The sequence below is a fragment of the Oreochromis niloticus genome, linkage group LG14 (assembly GCF_001858045.2).
Source record: "Oreochromis niloticus isolate F11D_XX linkage group LG14, O_niloticus_UMD_NMBU, whole genome shotgun sequence".
Classification (NCBI taxonomy): Eukaryota; Metazoa; Chordata; class Actinopteri; order Cichliformes; family Cichlidae; genus Oreochromis; species Oreochromis niloticus.
The window spans coordinates 16,454,041-16,467,651 of NC_031979.2; the positions used below are offsets into that span (position 1 = coordinate 16,454,041).

General features: G+C 37.8%; 1 protein-coding gene across 1 annotated transcript; it reads right to left on the reverse strand.

The window, feature by feature from the left end:
• Positions 1 to 220: 220 nt before the first annotated feature.
• Positions 221 to 6,177, reverse strand: mmp20b (matrix metallopeptidase 20b (enamelysin)). The gene is made up of 10 exons (XM_013269308.3): positions 5,917 to 6,177; positions 4,878 to 5,116; positions 3,906 to 4,054; positions 3,481 to 3,606; positions 3,227 to 3,385; positions 2,963 to 3,125; positions 2,695 to 2,828; positions 1,509 to 1,665; positions 846 to 949; positions 221 to 444 (listed from the first exon to the last, which is right to left on the reverse strand). The coding sequence occupies exons 1-10, from the start codon at positions 6,049 to 6,051 to the stop codon at positions 344 to 346; spliced, it is 1,467 nt and encodes a 488-aa protein (XP_013124762.2). The 5' UTR covers positions 6,052 to 6,177; the 3' UTR covers positions 221 to 343.
• Between the last annotated feature and the right edge of the window lie 7,434 nt (positions 6,178 to 13,611).

Below are 13,611 nucleotides of genomic sequence, written 5' to 3' on the forward strand. Positions count from 1 at the left end.
TTTTTTTTCCTGCTCAGTCAGGTAGGAGAAAAACTTAAGTACACTGTCTGACGTTTATATGAGTCTATACCTCATGTTGATTTCTTTACATCTATAAATCAAACAAACTTCATAAGCTGATCAGCAAAGGCATGATTGGAATATATGACTTAACATAGAAAAACTACAAAAATCTAATAGCAAGTTTTAAATTGTAATTCTTTATTTTGACATGAAATGACTATTGCTAAATAGAACTCCGCTAAAAACTGAGAAGTACAGTACAATGTGTTTCCATTTGCCCTCTTTAATTTAATCAAGATATTCAGGTAATATCATTGTTGCATGGATTTCAAACAGTATTTCAACAACCAAGCCAGGAATTTGCTTTCTCAACTCCTACAACAAGTTTCTGCATGTAGTCGTATTTGTAGACTTGTGGTCCCACAAAGAAGTAGATGAAGCCTAAGATGAGAAAAGAAAAAACAAAAACGACAAAAAACAAAAACTGATTTTTAATATACAAATGAAATTATTTACATACTGCATTTCTGCTTTTTCATGTTAGATTTTCTAGGTTTCCTTACAGTTTGTTGATGTTAATGTTAATGATTTACACAGTGAGTGTCTCATATATTACAGAAAAAAACTCCACAGAGTCGATACTGAATTTAAATGAGCATTTCTTTGCTACCAATGATAATGCAAAAGGCATTAAAACACAGCCAGAACTACATCCTAAACAATCAGACAAGATTATCACCTAGTTTGAGGACTGTTGATATGTATGTTAAGTAGTTACTGCATAAAGAAAGATTTAATCAAACAAAAAGTATGCACTTGGTAGTGTGTAATATTTTCCTCACCATCTTTATGAAGAGCTGCATTTATTGTGCTGTTGAGTCCAGGAAAGCCCTCGCTGATGTACCTTGGGTAACCAAAATCCATAACCTTTCGGTTTTCGTTGTAACTGCAAGTAATGTAACCCTGTTAGAACTCGTGACTCACAATCATGTGTTTGTCATTCAAAGATTGGACTAAAAATGTAACTTGTGTACGATGAGCCTTTTCCTCTCTCTGTGAGGTCTAAATGACAGAGGGAATCCTTAAGTCATATCTGAGCCAAACTTTTTAAATGTCCATATCGACATCTGCTTTGTCATTTGTCCCTGCTATGGCATTATACCTCCATTTAATACGGCGCAGTCTTTAAACAGCACTTTACTGTGACTAAAATAAGAGAAGAAGAGTATAATTTGATTTAATTCAATTTGCTGTTCCCACATACATGCATTTATCAAGTCTCTTCTTCCCCGAACTCATAAAAGAAAAACAAAGAAATGGCCCAAGGCATGATATTATAATCCTGTGGAGCAAAAGCAGTTGAGTCAAATAACATCAAATAATCAAGCTCAGCAAAGTAAAATGCCCCGATGTGTGAACATGCGTGCAAATAAAAGTTTTAATTGCAGTGGGGGATACATTTACTCGATCGTTATCAGATATATACCATCCATTTGTTGTCTTACCTCCAGTAAATATCATGCATAAAGAAGAGAGTGCGTCCTGTTGTGGCGATGTGCACTGCTGCATCTACATCCTGAACCCAGACTGGAAACCCAAAGTGACTTAGTGCTCTGGGCTTTCCCTTCACAAGAGAGCCTTTCACTGTCCAGAACATGGAGTCTGTCCAAGAAAAGAGTATCCTTATAAATATGCATTTTTTGTTTATTAAAATATACATATGCTTTACACATAACAATGCAAATAAAAACTTGAAACTTGCTTTTTTGTTTGACATTAATAAAATTATTGTCAAAATGATTCAATCATCAGAATTTTGGAGGCTGTTGCTTTCCTAAATGTTATTATTACACAGTTTAACTGTGCATAATAATAATAATAATAATGATAATAATAATAATAATAATAATAATAATAATAATAATAATAATAATAATAATAATTCACAGAGTGAATGGGTTAAATGCAGAGAGGAATTTCCCCACGGGGATCAATAAAGTATAAAGTATACATTATTATTATACCAATAATAACTTTAAATCACATTTAAAAAGTACTTTTTGCACAAACATATACATAAAGAAAGTGCATATATCCTATCATGCAAGCACACAGTCAAGTTTACATTCTTACATTTGCTCATACATGCACAGACTGTGAGAAAGAATGTGAGAAAGGTTATGGAAACACTAACCTAGAAAACTGAGTTTATAACAGTCAAGCTGAAAAGGCACTACACCTTCAAAAGTGTGGTCACCTCTGGATTTAAAGTAAGACTGTGGAAGAGTCAAAATGCTCGGATCAGATAAGGTCTCATAGCATCTGCTACATAAGCAGGAGCTGCAATGTAGGGCTTTATATGTAATTATTAACATTTTAAATGTATTCAGAAATTCACGGAAAAGGAATCGAAGGAAAGCAAGATTGTTGGGCTTAACAGAGATTTACAGCTGTGGAGTCTGTAAAGCAATGGTAGGAGCCAGAGGTAATATATGAAATGAATTCAGAAGTGGCTCAAGGATTGAACCTTGAGGGACTCCACATAGGAAGGAGCATATGAAGGTGCATAGTTATTACTATAAATTCTAAGGTTTGTGCAGTAGGAAAGCTATTTGGGAGCACTATAAGTCATATGGGGTAGGGCACAACACAGCCTAAGATATACTGAAAACTGTGACACTGTGTGGTTACCATGAATAAGGTAAGCAGTGGATCTGCGAGGTACCCAGAAGGCAGCATCAATGCTGGTTTCAATCTTGGGCATAAAGTTTGAGATGGGACCTTCCTTGATGTCATCCTGCTGATTATGCTTAATCCAGAGATACCTGGAGGAAATATTATTAAGTTAATTTGTAAAAAATACAATGTTTCATGTTTTAAATAGTGTTTTTACATCTTCTAATGGTGCAGTGACGACTTTACTAAAGAGTAAAGTCAAGCAAATTACTCATCAACATGCCTTTCTCTAAAGAAGAAGGTGGAATCCCCGAGGATGGAAACTGCATCAAAGGTCAGGTCTGCTGCACATTTGTCCTGCATGAGTCGAGGGAATAGTGCACTAGACAACCAGTTGTTACGTTGAAAGTTTGTCAGAATATTGTTTAGATGACCTCTGACAGGACCTAACACAGACAAATACAGATATGTTGATTGGGAGAATTATTTCACACAAAAACTGCATTTGAATTTGAGGATTACTCAGGAATACATCGCAAGTGTTTACTGTAAAGTGCTTTGATCTTGGCTACATCTTCACTGGATAACAGGTTTGCTGAGCGGAAGGGTTTGTAGTTTGGATACATCAGTGACTCTCGGTTTCTGGAATGCTTCAGGCCCAAAGCATGACCAAACTCATGAGCTGCCACTACAAACAGATTAAAACCTGAAACAGCAAAAAGAGAAGTGCGTTCAAAAAGACGCGATTGATTTGCAGCTTTCTTTTTCCCAATTTTATTTCCAGTGTGATTGGTTCAGCACCTGTTTCTCCTGCTGTCCAGCGCTCAGCATCATCAAAGTGCGTGTCCCCTCCGATCCCTGACCCCGGACCGAAAGCATGAGCCAGTGTCCTTCCAGGCCCGTCAAATGGAAACAAGTCACCGTGCGCTAAATGATACAATCCAGGCCAAACACAAAACAGAAACCAAAGAGAAAACTATTGTCTTTCATGCCAAAAGAAAATTATAGGCTTCTCTTCACCTCATTTGAATGAGTCAGTTGAGTTTAGCTGCCAGTGCATGATGACGCTACCTTTGTTAACAATGAAATTACTACTGCAGTTTCCTATGTGTACAATTGCTGCTCTGTTATATTTGCCTAAGATGATAGGATGAGAGCTGCTGAGAATTTCTTTTCTTTCTGTTATATTCCGTGACTGCACCGTGTAGAACAAAATACAAACCCACCATAGCTCGCAAACTCCACCATGATGTCAGCACTGCGAGCATTTGACCTGACAAACGTCAGACTGCTGGCTCTGGCCCAGACGCTGAAAGCTGACTCAATCAAAGAGTCCACAGTGCTGCGAGGCAAATCTCTGGTGTACCTGCCAATGCTACAAGAGCAACACATGCTGATTAACATCAAACTGCACACGCAATACAAATGTATCGTAGAGAGCCCTTTCTAGGCCAATTCGCTATTTCATAACTTTTGAATGTGATCCAGATCTGCAACAAAAATGCATGGTATCCCTTTTTCTCCCTCCAACTCCTCACCAAGTTTCATACATTGTGTAGTTATTGTGTAAACTTCCTGTTAAATAGTCAAGAGAAGGGCACTCAGGGGGTGCAGTCATGCACCAAAGCCAATGCCCTATCTCACTGTTTTAAAGAGAGAGCTCTGGAGCTGTGCCACGGTTAGGTTATTCCTGCAAGGTTTAATGAAATAAACATTTCTGTGACACCGAAACATTATGCTAACTTGAATGAAGTCTTTTTTTTTTAAATAACAACAACAACAATGGTCTTTCTTTGTTACTCTTTAATTATACATTTACTCAGTATGTAATCCAGCAGGCATGCTTCAAAATGATTCTGCACAGGAATGTATAAGGATGTCTCAGACAGTGTTACATAAGTTAAAGCATGTATGGTCAGCTTGGCACTATAACAAGCCCAAAGTAACTCTCAAAGCCAGAAGTCCCAAACCAAAAGCCATAATGATTTGTGACAGTGGCTATTCCCTGTTTCTGCCAAAGGGTTTATTGTGTTCTTAAAATGATCCTCACGTATTTCTGAGGTTTGGTTAAGACAGCCAGACAGTTTTTTGTTTTTTTTTATTTCCCCTGAGTTCATTTGAGGTTAGACATGCCCACTATATAACATTCATTTCATTAAGCATGATCATTAAGCATCAGTGAAGACCACAGTAAATACCTGTAGGTGATGACATTCTTATTCCAGCGCGTCCCCCGGGTGTTGCTATACTCCTCCACGTCTGGAACACCACATCGAGGACTCCTCATCACCTCCAGGGTATCCGAGTCCAGCCTTCCCGTCACATTCAGCCCAAAGAAAATCTGCATGTCTTTCACCTTGGAGGTAAAAGAGGGGCCGCTTCGTTTCATGCGCCCCAGAGGATCATTTTGCAGGTGGTAATATTGCTGGAGATAATCCTTAAAGTAGATTTAAGATCAGATCACATCAGATAGCATTTTGCACAAAAGAGGGTTCGATTCACTCAACAAAAAAACTGATTCCTCACCTTTAATAAACAGAAAGCAATCATTTTAAACAAAATGCAACTGAAATATATATAATCAAACGTTTATTACTGTAATTCCAATAATTAATCATTAATAAAAATCTGGTTGGTGTAAACTGACTGAATATTGGAGTAATTTAATTAGCTAAAGTCAGAATTTTGGATATAAAATTCTTAATCTGAACCTTACTGCGAAAAGTAAAAAAGTACTTGTATCACAACATGCATTACAGATTATGAACTGCTATAAAAAGTCTGACTGATCTATCATGGCTTCAACATAAACGCCCTTATTTTCAGCATCAACTATCAATTACACTTGCATAAAAAGCCGGCACAAGATGGAACAAAGACAAGCAACTTGCTTCAAAGTAAAAGACAAAAAAAAAAATAGATGTAAGGAATTAAATTGGGATGAAGAATGTGAAAATGGGGATGCCAAGCAAATCTTTTAAAGGATATAATATAACAGCATCAAGGGCTGAGAGGGCAGTGCAGTTGTGTACCTCCACCCTCCACCCACACAAAACAAATGTAACAAAAGAAAATATCTTAAAATACGCACAGGAAATAATGCATCCTTCCAAATTCTTTAACCCTGCAGTAAAATCCCGCCAATTTAGCATGACTTTGCATCGTACAAGACATCAATTCACATGCAGTCCACTCTGAAAACATTTGTAAAAGGAGCTCGTGCAATTATACACTTACTGTGGCCAGCTTCAAGTCAACCTGTGGTTCTGGTGTAGGAGTGCTTTCTTCCTTCGGTGTAAATGTGGGTGCCGTAAAACCTGGACCGGGCACAAGCAAGACCAGAACACAGCAGGAGAGCAGCATGACATGCATTTCACAGACTTAACGCTGCAGTGAATTGCAGTGGCCTAGTTTAAGCATGTGGAGATGGAAGTTCTGGTTAATGAGAAAGCCTTTTAAATGGTTATTGTGACTCATACCACTTGCAAATCCCAGGGAAGCCTCTGACAGCACTTCAGAATTAGGGAGGGGTTTGGAACAAACACAAGGACAAAAAAAAAAACGAAGAAGAAGGAAAAAAGAAAAAAAAATTACATTTGAACATTTTTGTTACGTGACATGTTTGCACCAATGATGGTTTAAATCAAATAAAGAGCAGTGCACAGTTCCAATTTCAAAATCTTGTTTCAGTTCAGCAGATATGTGAAACCAGAGCGAGACACGGCGCAGTGGGAGTTTTTAACTTGCAACACGCTGATTCACAGATAATCCTAAATCAATGGTGAAACTACAACATGAGGCAACATACAGTAAAACGTTCCTCACTAAGTGCTCATTGGCATCACTATGAATGGGCATGGCGTAAACATGTTTATATTTACAGCATTAATAACTAAGCAGTGATAGAGTAATAGTGATGGAGCTTCTGTAGAGGAATCTCAACTGAAACTCCTTCCAGACTGATGCAACACGTCCCACGCATTGTGCGAGGTCTCCCAAAATAACCCCATCGAGGCCAGCTCTCGTCCCCATTTTAGCAAATGCATGTCAGAACTCTGAATGAGAGAGTTTGCAGAACGGGAGCCAAAATTGAGAGGGAGGGGATTAAGGCCTCATTGGGCATCACCCAGGGTGCTTAAACTGGCAAGGGTGGTACTGTGGTACTTTCAGGCTACAATTAAGGTTGATTGGTCATTGTGGAGCGTTATGGGGCCAACACAGCATACCACTGTAGGGCAACTTGAGCTGACCTTTACAGTGTAGCCCACACTGTTTTGCGGAAAGAAAGAAAGATTTTTGTTTTAAAACATTTATTTTGGGGCTTTTCTGTCTATATTTGACAGTTCAGCAGTCAAGAGTAGACTAGAAAGAGAGGAGGAGGTGTAACACAGCAAAGAGCCCCAGATTGAATTCAAAACCAGGCTGCTGCACATCATCCATACGGGCACCTAACCCCAACCCTGACCAGTGAGATAAACAGAAGATTTTGTGTTCCAAGCAGAAAAGAGGAGGCACTAATGTCATTTTAAAGCAGCCATGATGAAAGAGGTCACAGGCAGCAGCTGCAAGGTTACAAGCTGATTGGGATCACAAGTAGGATCAATCCAGTTTGTTACGAGTTATTATCTTCTCCTTCCCCACTACCCCCTATTTAAATAAACCTGATCCTGGGTTTTGGACCCAGAGGTTTCAATTTAATTTATTATTGTATTTGATATCACCTTAATGTCTTGAGCCTTAATTTCTTGTTTCAGTTAGAGCATGTTTTGCTATTAGTATTTTATTGTTTATTCTATTTAGCCTCCTGTTACTGTCATAGTCTCCCCCTTGTGTTGTGTTAAGTTTGTATGTTAGTCTGTTGTTCTTGTTTACTTAATTACTGCTTTGTGTTTGGTGACATGTTTTATTTATTTATTTTAAATGTAATTTTATTTCCCCTCTGTCTTGTTACTTTGCATTGAGTTCAGCATTAAAGCTGATTTTCTTTAGATGTTTGGGTCCACATCCTGCTTGCCACACAGCCAGATATGACAAAACCTGAAAACTGAGTTAAAAAGTATAAAACCTGAAAGTTACAAAATTTTGAACACCTGACAGATGGGTTTACAGTAAGGCACTGTCAATAACAAGGGTTGTTACAATATCAGCGATTATCAATAGACAACTTCAGTGACCAAATGAATTCCAAATAATATTATTACCATAATTTAAAGGAAAATGTTTATTGTGTTGCTTGTCAATCACAAACTTCAAGAACTTCAAAAAAAAAGATTAAAATTGTTATTGTAACTGAATCATGTCCTTTTTTACTATAATTTTTTTCAATAAAAAAGGCTTCAGTGTTTCAGTTTTTAAAAATGAGAAAACACACTGCGACCACAAACTGCCCCTTTGAAGTCAGTCAATGTAAAATTGGAGGCAAAGAGCTCTTACTTTGGCTCCCCCTAGTGGTGGTATAACAATGCAATGGAATGTGCTGCATCCTTCCACACATGTAAGATGTCAGATGAGAGAGATGAAGACACCAAATGTTGTTAATAAATGTCTGTTTTCAACAAAGATAACATTGTAAAAAGATCAGATGTTCAAATTTCAACAAACAAAACGTTCAAGCTCCTGATTATAGTTTCTGCTGCCCCCCTGTGGTGTCCCTTCAGTACATTCATCCACGTTCTCAGTCGATCACAGAGTTCAGGTTCTATACTTGAGCAGTGCACCATGATTTATGAAGTATCATCACATGTTCATGACAGCTAAATGACTGACACTTTCTGCAGTTAACTGCTTTAGCAAAACAAATCACACTTTTCCCAGTTTTGCACACATTTTAAAACAGTCTTTATTTTAATTTATTTTACTTTTATTTATTTATCCATCTGTCCATTCCCATCCACCTATCTTTATCAGGGTTATTTTTGCAGATCCGGAACGTAAACGCCCTTTTCTAGAAAGTATTTATGTAAACAAGAATGACTTAACACAAAAGGGTTATTGTTATATTTAGACACCTTCATACTTCATGTTTGAGGTACTTTTTTTTCAGTTCCACTCCAACATTTCATTGAACATGTTTCAGTGGGCTGTCATATAGTTATAGATTTCACTGTCTGAATATAGTCTGTATGTAATCAAAGTGCTAAAGTAACAACGATGACTAACAATTTAATTAATGGTGATTAATGCTAAACATCCAGCATGAGTCATATATGAGCTACCCGGATATCCTTAGCACAGAAATGGGTCTGTCACTTCTCACTTAGTTTGTTTTGTTGTTTGTTGTGTGTGTGTGTGTGTGTGTGTGTGTGTGTGTGTGTGTGTGTGTGTGTGTGTGTGTGGACAGGTATTACCATTATTGTGACGAGTTTGAAGGCATCTTTGAGACTTGAAATGTGGTTTTAGCGTCAGGGTTACAATGAGGTTATGGTTAGGTTTAGGGTCAGGGTTAGGCATTCATTTTTGATGGTTAGGGTTAGGTTAAGCAGCTATGGAAAGCATTATGTCAATAAGGTGTCCGAACAAGGATATAAAAACACATATATGTATAGGTGGAGTGGGGGGCTTTTCCTTGTATCATTTTATGTGTTTATATCTTTACATAAATTTTCCTGCCACACAAATTATTTTTTGCTTGATTTCCATTTACACAGGATGCAGCCTCTCACTCCAGCCTACGTTTAATTTTGTCTCAAAGGGTTATAAATAAGTGTGACATGATGCACAACTATAAACTAACATCTACGCATGTGTGCAACGATTTCTGCTATTGAGTACTCACGACTGCGTACTCACTTTGAACACATGTAAAGCTAACAAACTATTTTATAAGTACTTCTTGTTCACCTGCAGAACATTAAACACACGTGTCAGATAGATCGCATCATGTCCGTACCCAGGGTTTTGGGACTGTTCATGCTGACAGTTTCGCATGCATGCGCTAATAGAAAAGCGGGACTAGACCTTTTTCTGTGTTCATGTTCTTTGTTTGTTCTGTGTTTTTTGTTTTTTTTTACTTTTTTTGCCTAAATTCACACGTTTTCTTACACAACTCTGTGGCTCATCCTCTGAAGGGAGTATGTGCTAACTAACCTCTTGTATATTTTGTAAATGGATGTAATGTGTGATGAAAGCATCTCACACTTGAACACTGATGCTCAATTTGCTATTCTCTGATAATATCAGATTAACATTACTGTGAATCTGGAACTATTTTGCCCCCTGAAAACAGATTATTTTTTATTTTTTCACTAACAGCTAACATAAGGCCAAATAATTAGCTCATATACGTAGCTTTCAGTGACTGGTCTTAACAACACAGCAGTTACCATATGAGTACAAATAGAGTAACACAGAGGTGCTCTTCAGCCTTGGGTTGCAACATCCCCTCTCGCTGCCAGTATGCATACTTGTTGGTTTATCCTTTCCTTGAAATTCCACCAAAACACATAAAACCCACACTGGTTAGCGTAGCAACGGCCAAAAAAGGATCAAGAAAATCTGTAAGCATCAACAATTGGGTAAATATTTCCTCATACCACATGTCAGTGACCTGTTTGTGAAAACAAATGCATTCATTTTGGGAAACCTGGACTTCATTTATCATAAATCTGACTCTTAAAGTGAACATTTGTACAAAAGTTATTTCTCATTCCTGACTTTTTCTTCCTTATTTTCTTTAAATCCCTTTTCTTTTTTCTTTTTTTACAAACTCGCATATGTAACATTTATTTATTACTATTTTTATTATCATTTCTACCTCAGACTTAGCCCTGTGTCAGACAGTTTAACTTTGTAGTCCTCAAAGTTTATAACATTAAGTTAAAAATGAGGGTTTTGAATTGTGGTCTAAAAGAAGACCATCACTAAACCCTCCACAGGAATGGACTGTTTTTTAGACCACGTAAAGCTCCACTCCTATAAAAGAGACACCTTCAAGTCAGACTGAAGTATGATAAAGACAACCTGGAGAAAGATTATGCATACATTGTAGTATGCATGAGATAAAACTAGATCTCTTTGGCCACAGAAACGCTGATTACATTTGAAGAAAGAAAGGGTGAGGTGTACAACCCAAAGAACAGCGTCCCCACAGTGAAGCACGGCGGTGGGAGAATTACGCTGCCGGATACTTCAGAGTGTCTGGAACTGAGAATCTTGTCAAGGTGGAAAGAATCATGAGGAAAGAGTTTTTTGAAAGAAACCCTCAAGCAGACAGCAGAAAAACTGGGTCTGGGTCATTGCTTTGTCTTCCAACACAGCAATCCAAAACATACACCACTCCTGGTGAGTTCTAGAAACTAAAGCAAATGTGAATGACTGGCCTGCACAGTTGAGATTCCTCTGACCTGACTTGAATCAAAAATTTGTGGTGTGAATTGATGCCCAAGGTCCATGGCAGAAGACCATCAAATCTGGAAGACCTAAAGAGGTTCAAGATGAAGAATGGCTGGGATTGCTCAGAAGACATGTGAAACTGCAACAAATAACTGCAGGATGTTGTCCTTCCAATTGGTCTGTAAGGTAGAAGGCCTTCAGGCCAAGATCAAGAAAATGCAGACATTGTTCAGACTGGAGGTGACTACATACAGTGAATAATTATGGATATGTTTGCTTTAAAGTTTATTAACAACAAGTAATTCACAAGCGAAAATACATATTCATTAAATAAAGGTTTACCAAAACATTTACCAAAACTCCAATAGCATCAGAGAATTTGGCTTCTTCCTGCTAACTTTGACAGTACATGGAAATTCTTGCCTCTTTCGTTGTCCACTCGGCCTGGGCCTGTTTGAGGGATTTCTCTCCTCCTCAGTTTGTTTTGCTGCTCATTAGGAGGAAGCAAATAAAACAAATTTGCATCAGTAGAGCATTTCCTTCCCACACAATTATTTTTTTTTGTACTGTTTTTATTTTTAATGTAGTCTTTCTGACTCCAGACTACACTGAACTCAAAACGGCGATGTGACCCGCAAGTCACATCATGGTTTGTGGTTTCTGAGTACTCATTAAAGTATGCGTTTTAATCTACACACAAATACAGAGCAGTTTGAAAACATGTAAAACTATTTTATAAAGGCCTGTCCAAAAGTATTTGTGACATCCATCTCGCTCACTTGCAGAATATTAAATGTGCGATACCTAGATTACGTCATATTTCGACCTGGGGTTTAACCGGTTTACGCCGCCAACAGATCCACAAATGTAGGCTGCGTTCAAGCGCTACTGGAAAAGTGGGACATCAGACCTTCCTCTTGTTCCATGTTGTTGACCCCTTTTTTCCCTGAACAGAACGCACATTTTTAGATTACAGATGTTACAGAGCAGCCTATGGAAATTAATAGATGATTTTAAAAAGCTGCTGCTACATGCTCTGCTGGGAAAACAGTCAGTGTGCAGCTGCAGACGGACCAACCCCGTTGGTCATCCTCCTTAATTAGTATGTGCTAACTAATCTCTTGTATATTTTTGAATGTGGATGAAAACTATGTAATATTGTGTGATGAATATATCACAGAATTTGATGTTCATTTTGCAATTCTCTTATAACAGCAGACTAACATTAATGTGAATCCTGAACTGTTAGCATTTCCCTCCATTCCTATCTTACTCTTAAGCTGTGAACAACCTTGCATTCAATAACGACTCAAGCACACACACACATAAACATAAAAAGTTTAATAAAATAGATAGATTACTTTCTTTGCACTGAATTGGACTGCATGTGATCTTGTTGTGCTTTTGGCATAATGACAACAAAGTTTCTGATTCTAACCTCAGGCTGGATAAATCCTGGAGGACAATCCTGGTGATCAAATGGCACTATGGTACTAATAAGGCATGCAGTATATCTATGGCTGTTCTCTCTTCAAATAAGTGAATTCAACTGCTTCCCATATCATTATTTTCTGCTGACAGTGTGACCTCATATGCAAGTTGGTTATAGTTGAGTAACAGATCATGCCATGCATAAGTTTATAACACTAATTAAAACGTGTTTAGAGGCTCATGTAGTACACTGGCAACAATAGTTCTATGGTTTCTACCACTGTAAACCATTAAAAGTAAAATGCTTCTGACTCTATCAAAACACACACAAAAAAGTTCCCACACTTTGGCTGTGAGCTACTGTACTGTTTATATGCTGGGATTTATTTCACATGAAGTTTCATCACACTTCTCCTTTCTTCACAGGTTTTGTAGAAACACATCATGGAGACACGGATGCTCGTCAGCACACATGCCGCTGGATATTTGCCATCTTGAGTTTGTATGTCGTAACAAATGTTTTTGAGCTGCTTCACACTTCAAATGTCACGTTGCTCACAGGGTGTTGCAAGGAGGAGGTTCTGAAATATTCACGAGTAGGCCTTGAGACATATTCTGCAATTCTGTGGAAACAAGACAAGTGTCAAAATTTCTGACGTTCAGCTAAAGTGAGAAGCACGTGTACAGTATATGAACAATGTATTAGTTAATAAATCGTAAGCGATTTCAGGCAGTTAGACATTTTTACACTGCATTTTTTAGACACAAAGGTAATGGACTTAACACAAAAAAATGAAAGACATGATTAAAACAGTTCTTCCTTGACCTTTCGCAGAGTTTCACTGTAAGTTTGAACACACTGGATGAGCCCATATTTAATATTAATACTGGAGTTTCTGCCTCAGATTGTTTTCTGTCACTTCGTACTGGCTCCCAGAGCATTTTACAATCACTTTAATTGATTTTTGTATTCTTTGCTTGAGTCAACCAAATAAAAAACATGTTTTGAGTTTACTCGTTTTGACTGAAGTGTCTGGCCTTGTGTTCTTAACATTCCTCCACTCCACAGCTCATGACACTTCTGTCTTGGACCCATGTGAGGAAGGCAGAGTGTGGACCCAGATCCAGGACTCAGGAGACAGAAATAAATTCATTAGCGGAGTTTTATTG

Coding starts and splice junctions, on each gene's coding strand:
- mmp20b (XM_013269308.3), bottom strand. CDS start 6,051: ATGCATGTCATGCTGCTCTCCTGCTGTGTTCTGGTCTTGCTTGTGCCC. Junction 2,829..2,962: donor ACCTTCTTCTTTAGAGAAAG/GCATGTTGATGA, acceptor TATTTCCTCCAG/GTATCTCTGGATTAAGCATA. Junction 950..1,508: donor ATGCATGATATTTACTGGAG/GTAAGACAACAA, acceptor CATTACTTGCAG/TTACAACGAAAACCGAAAGG.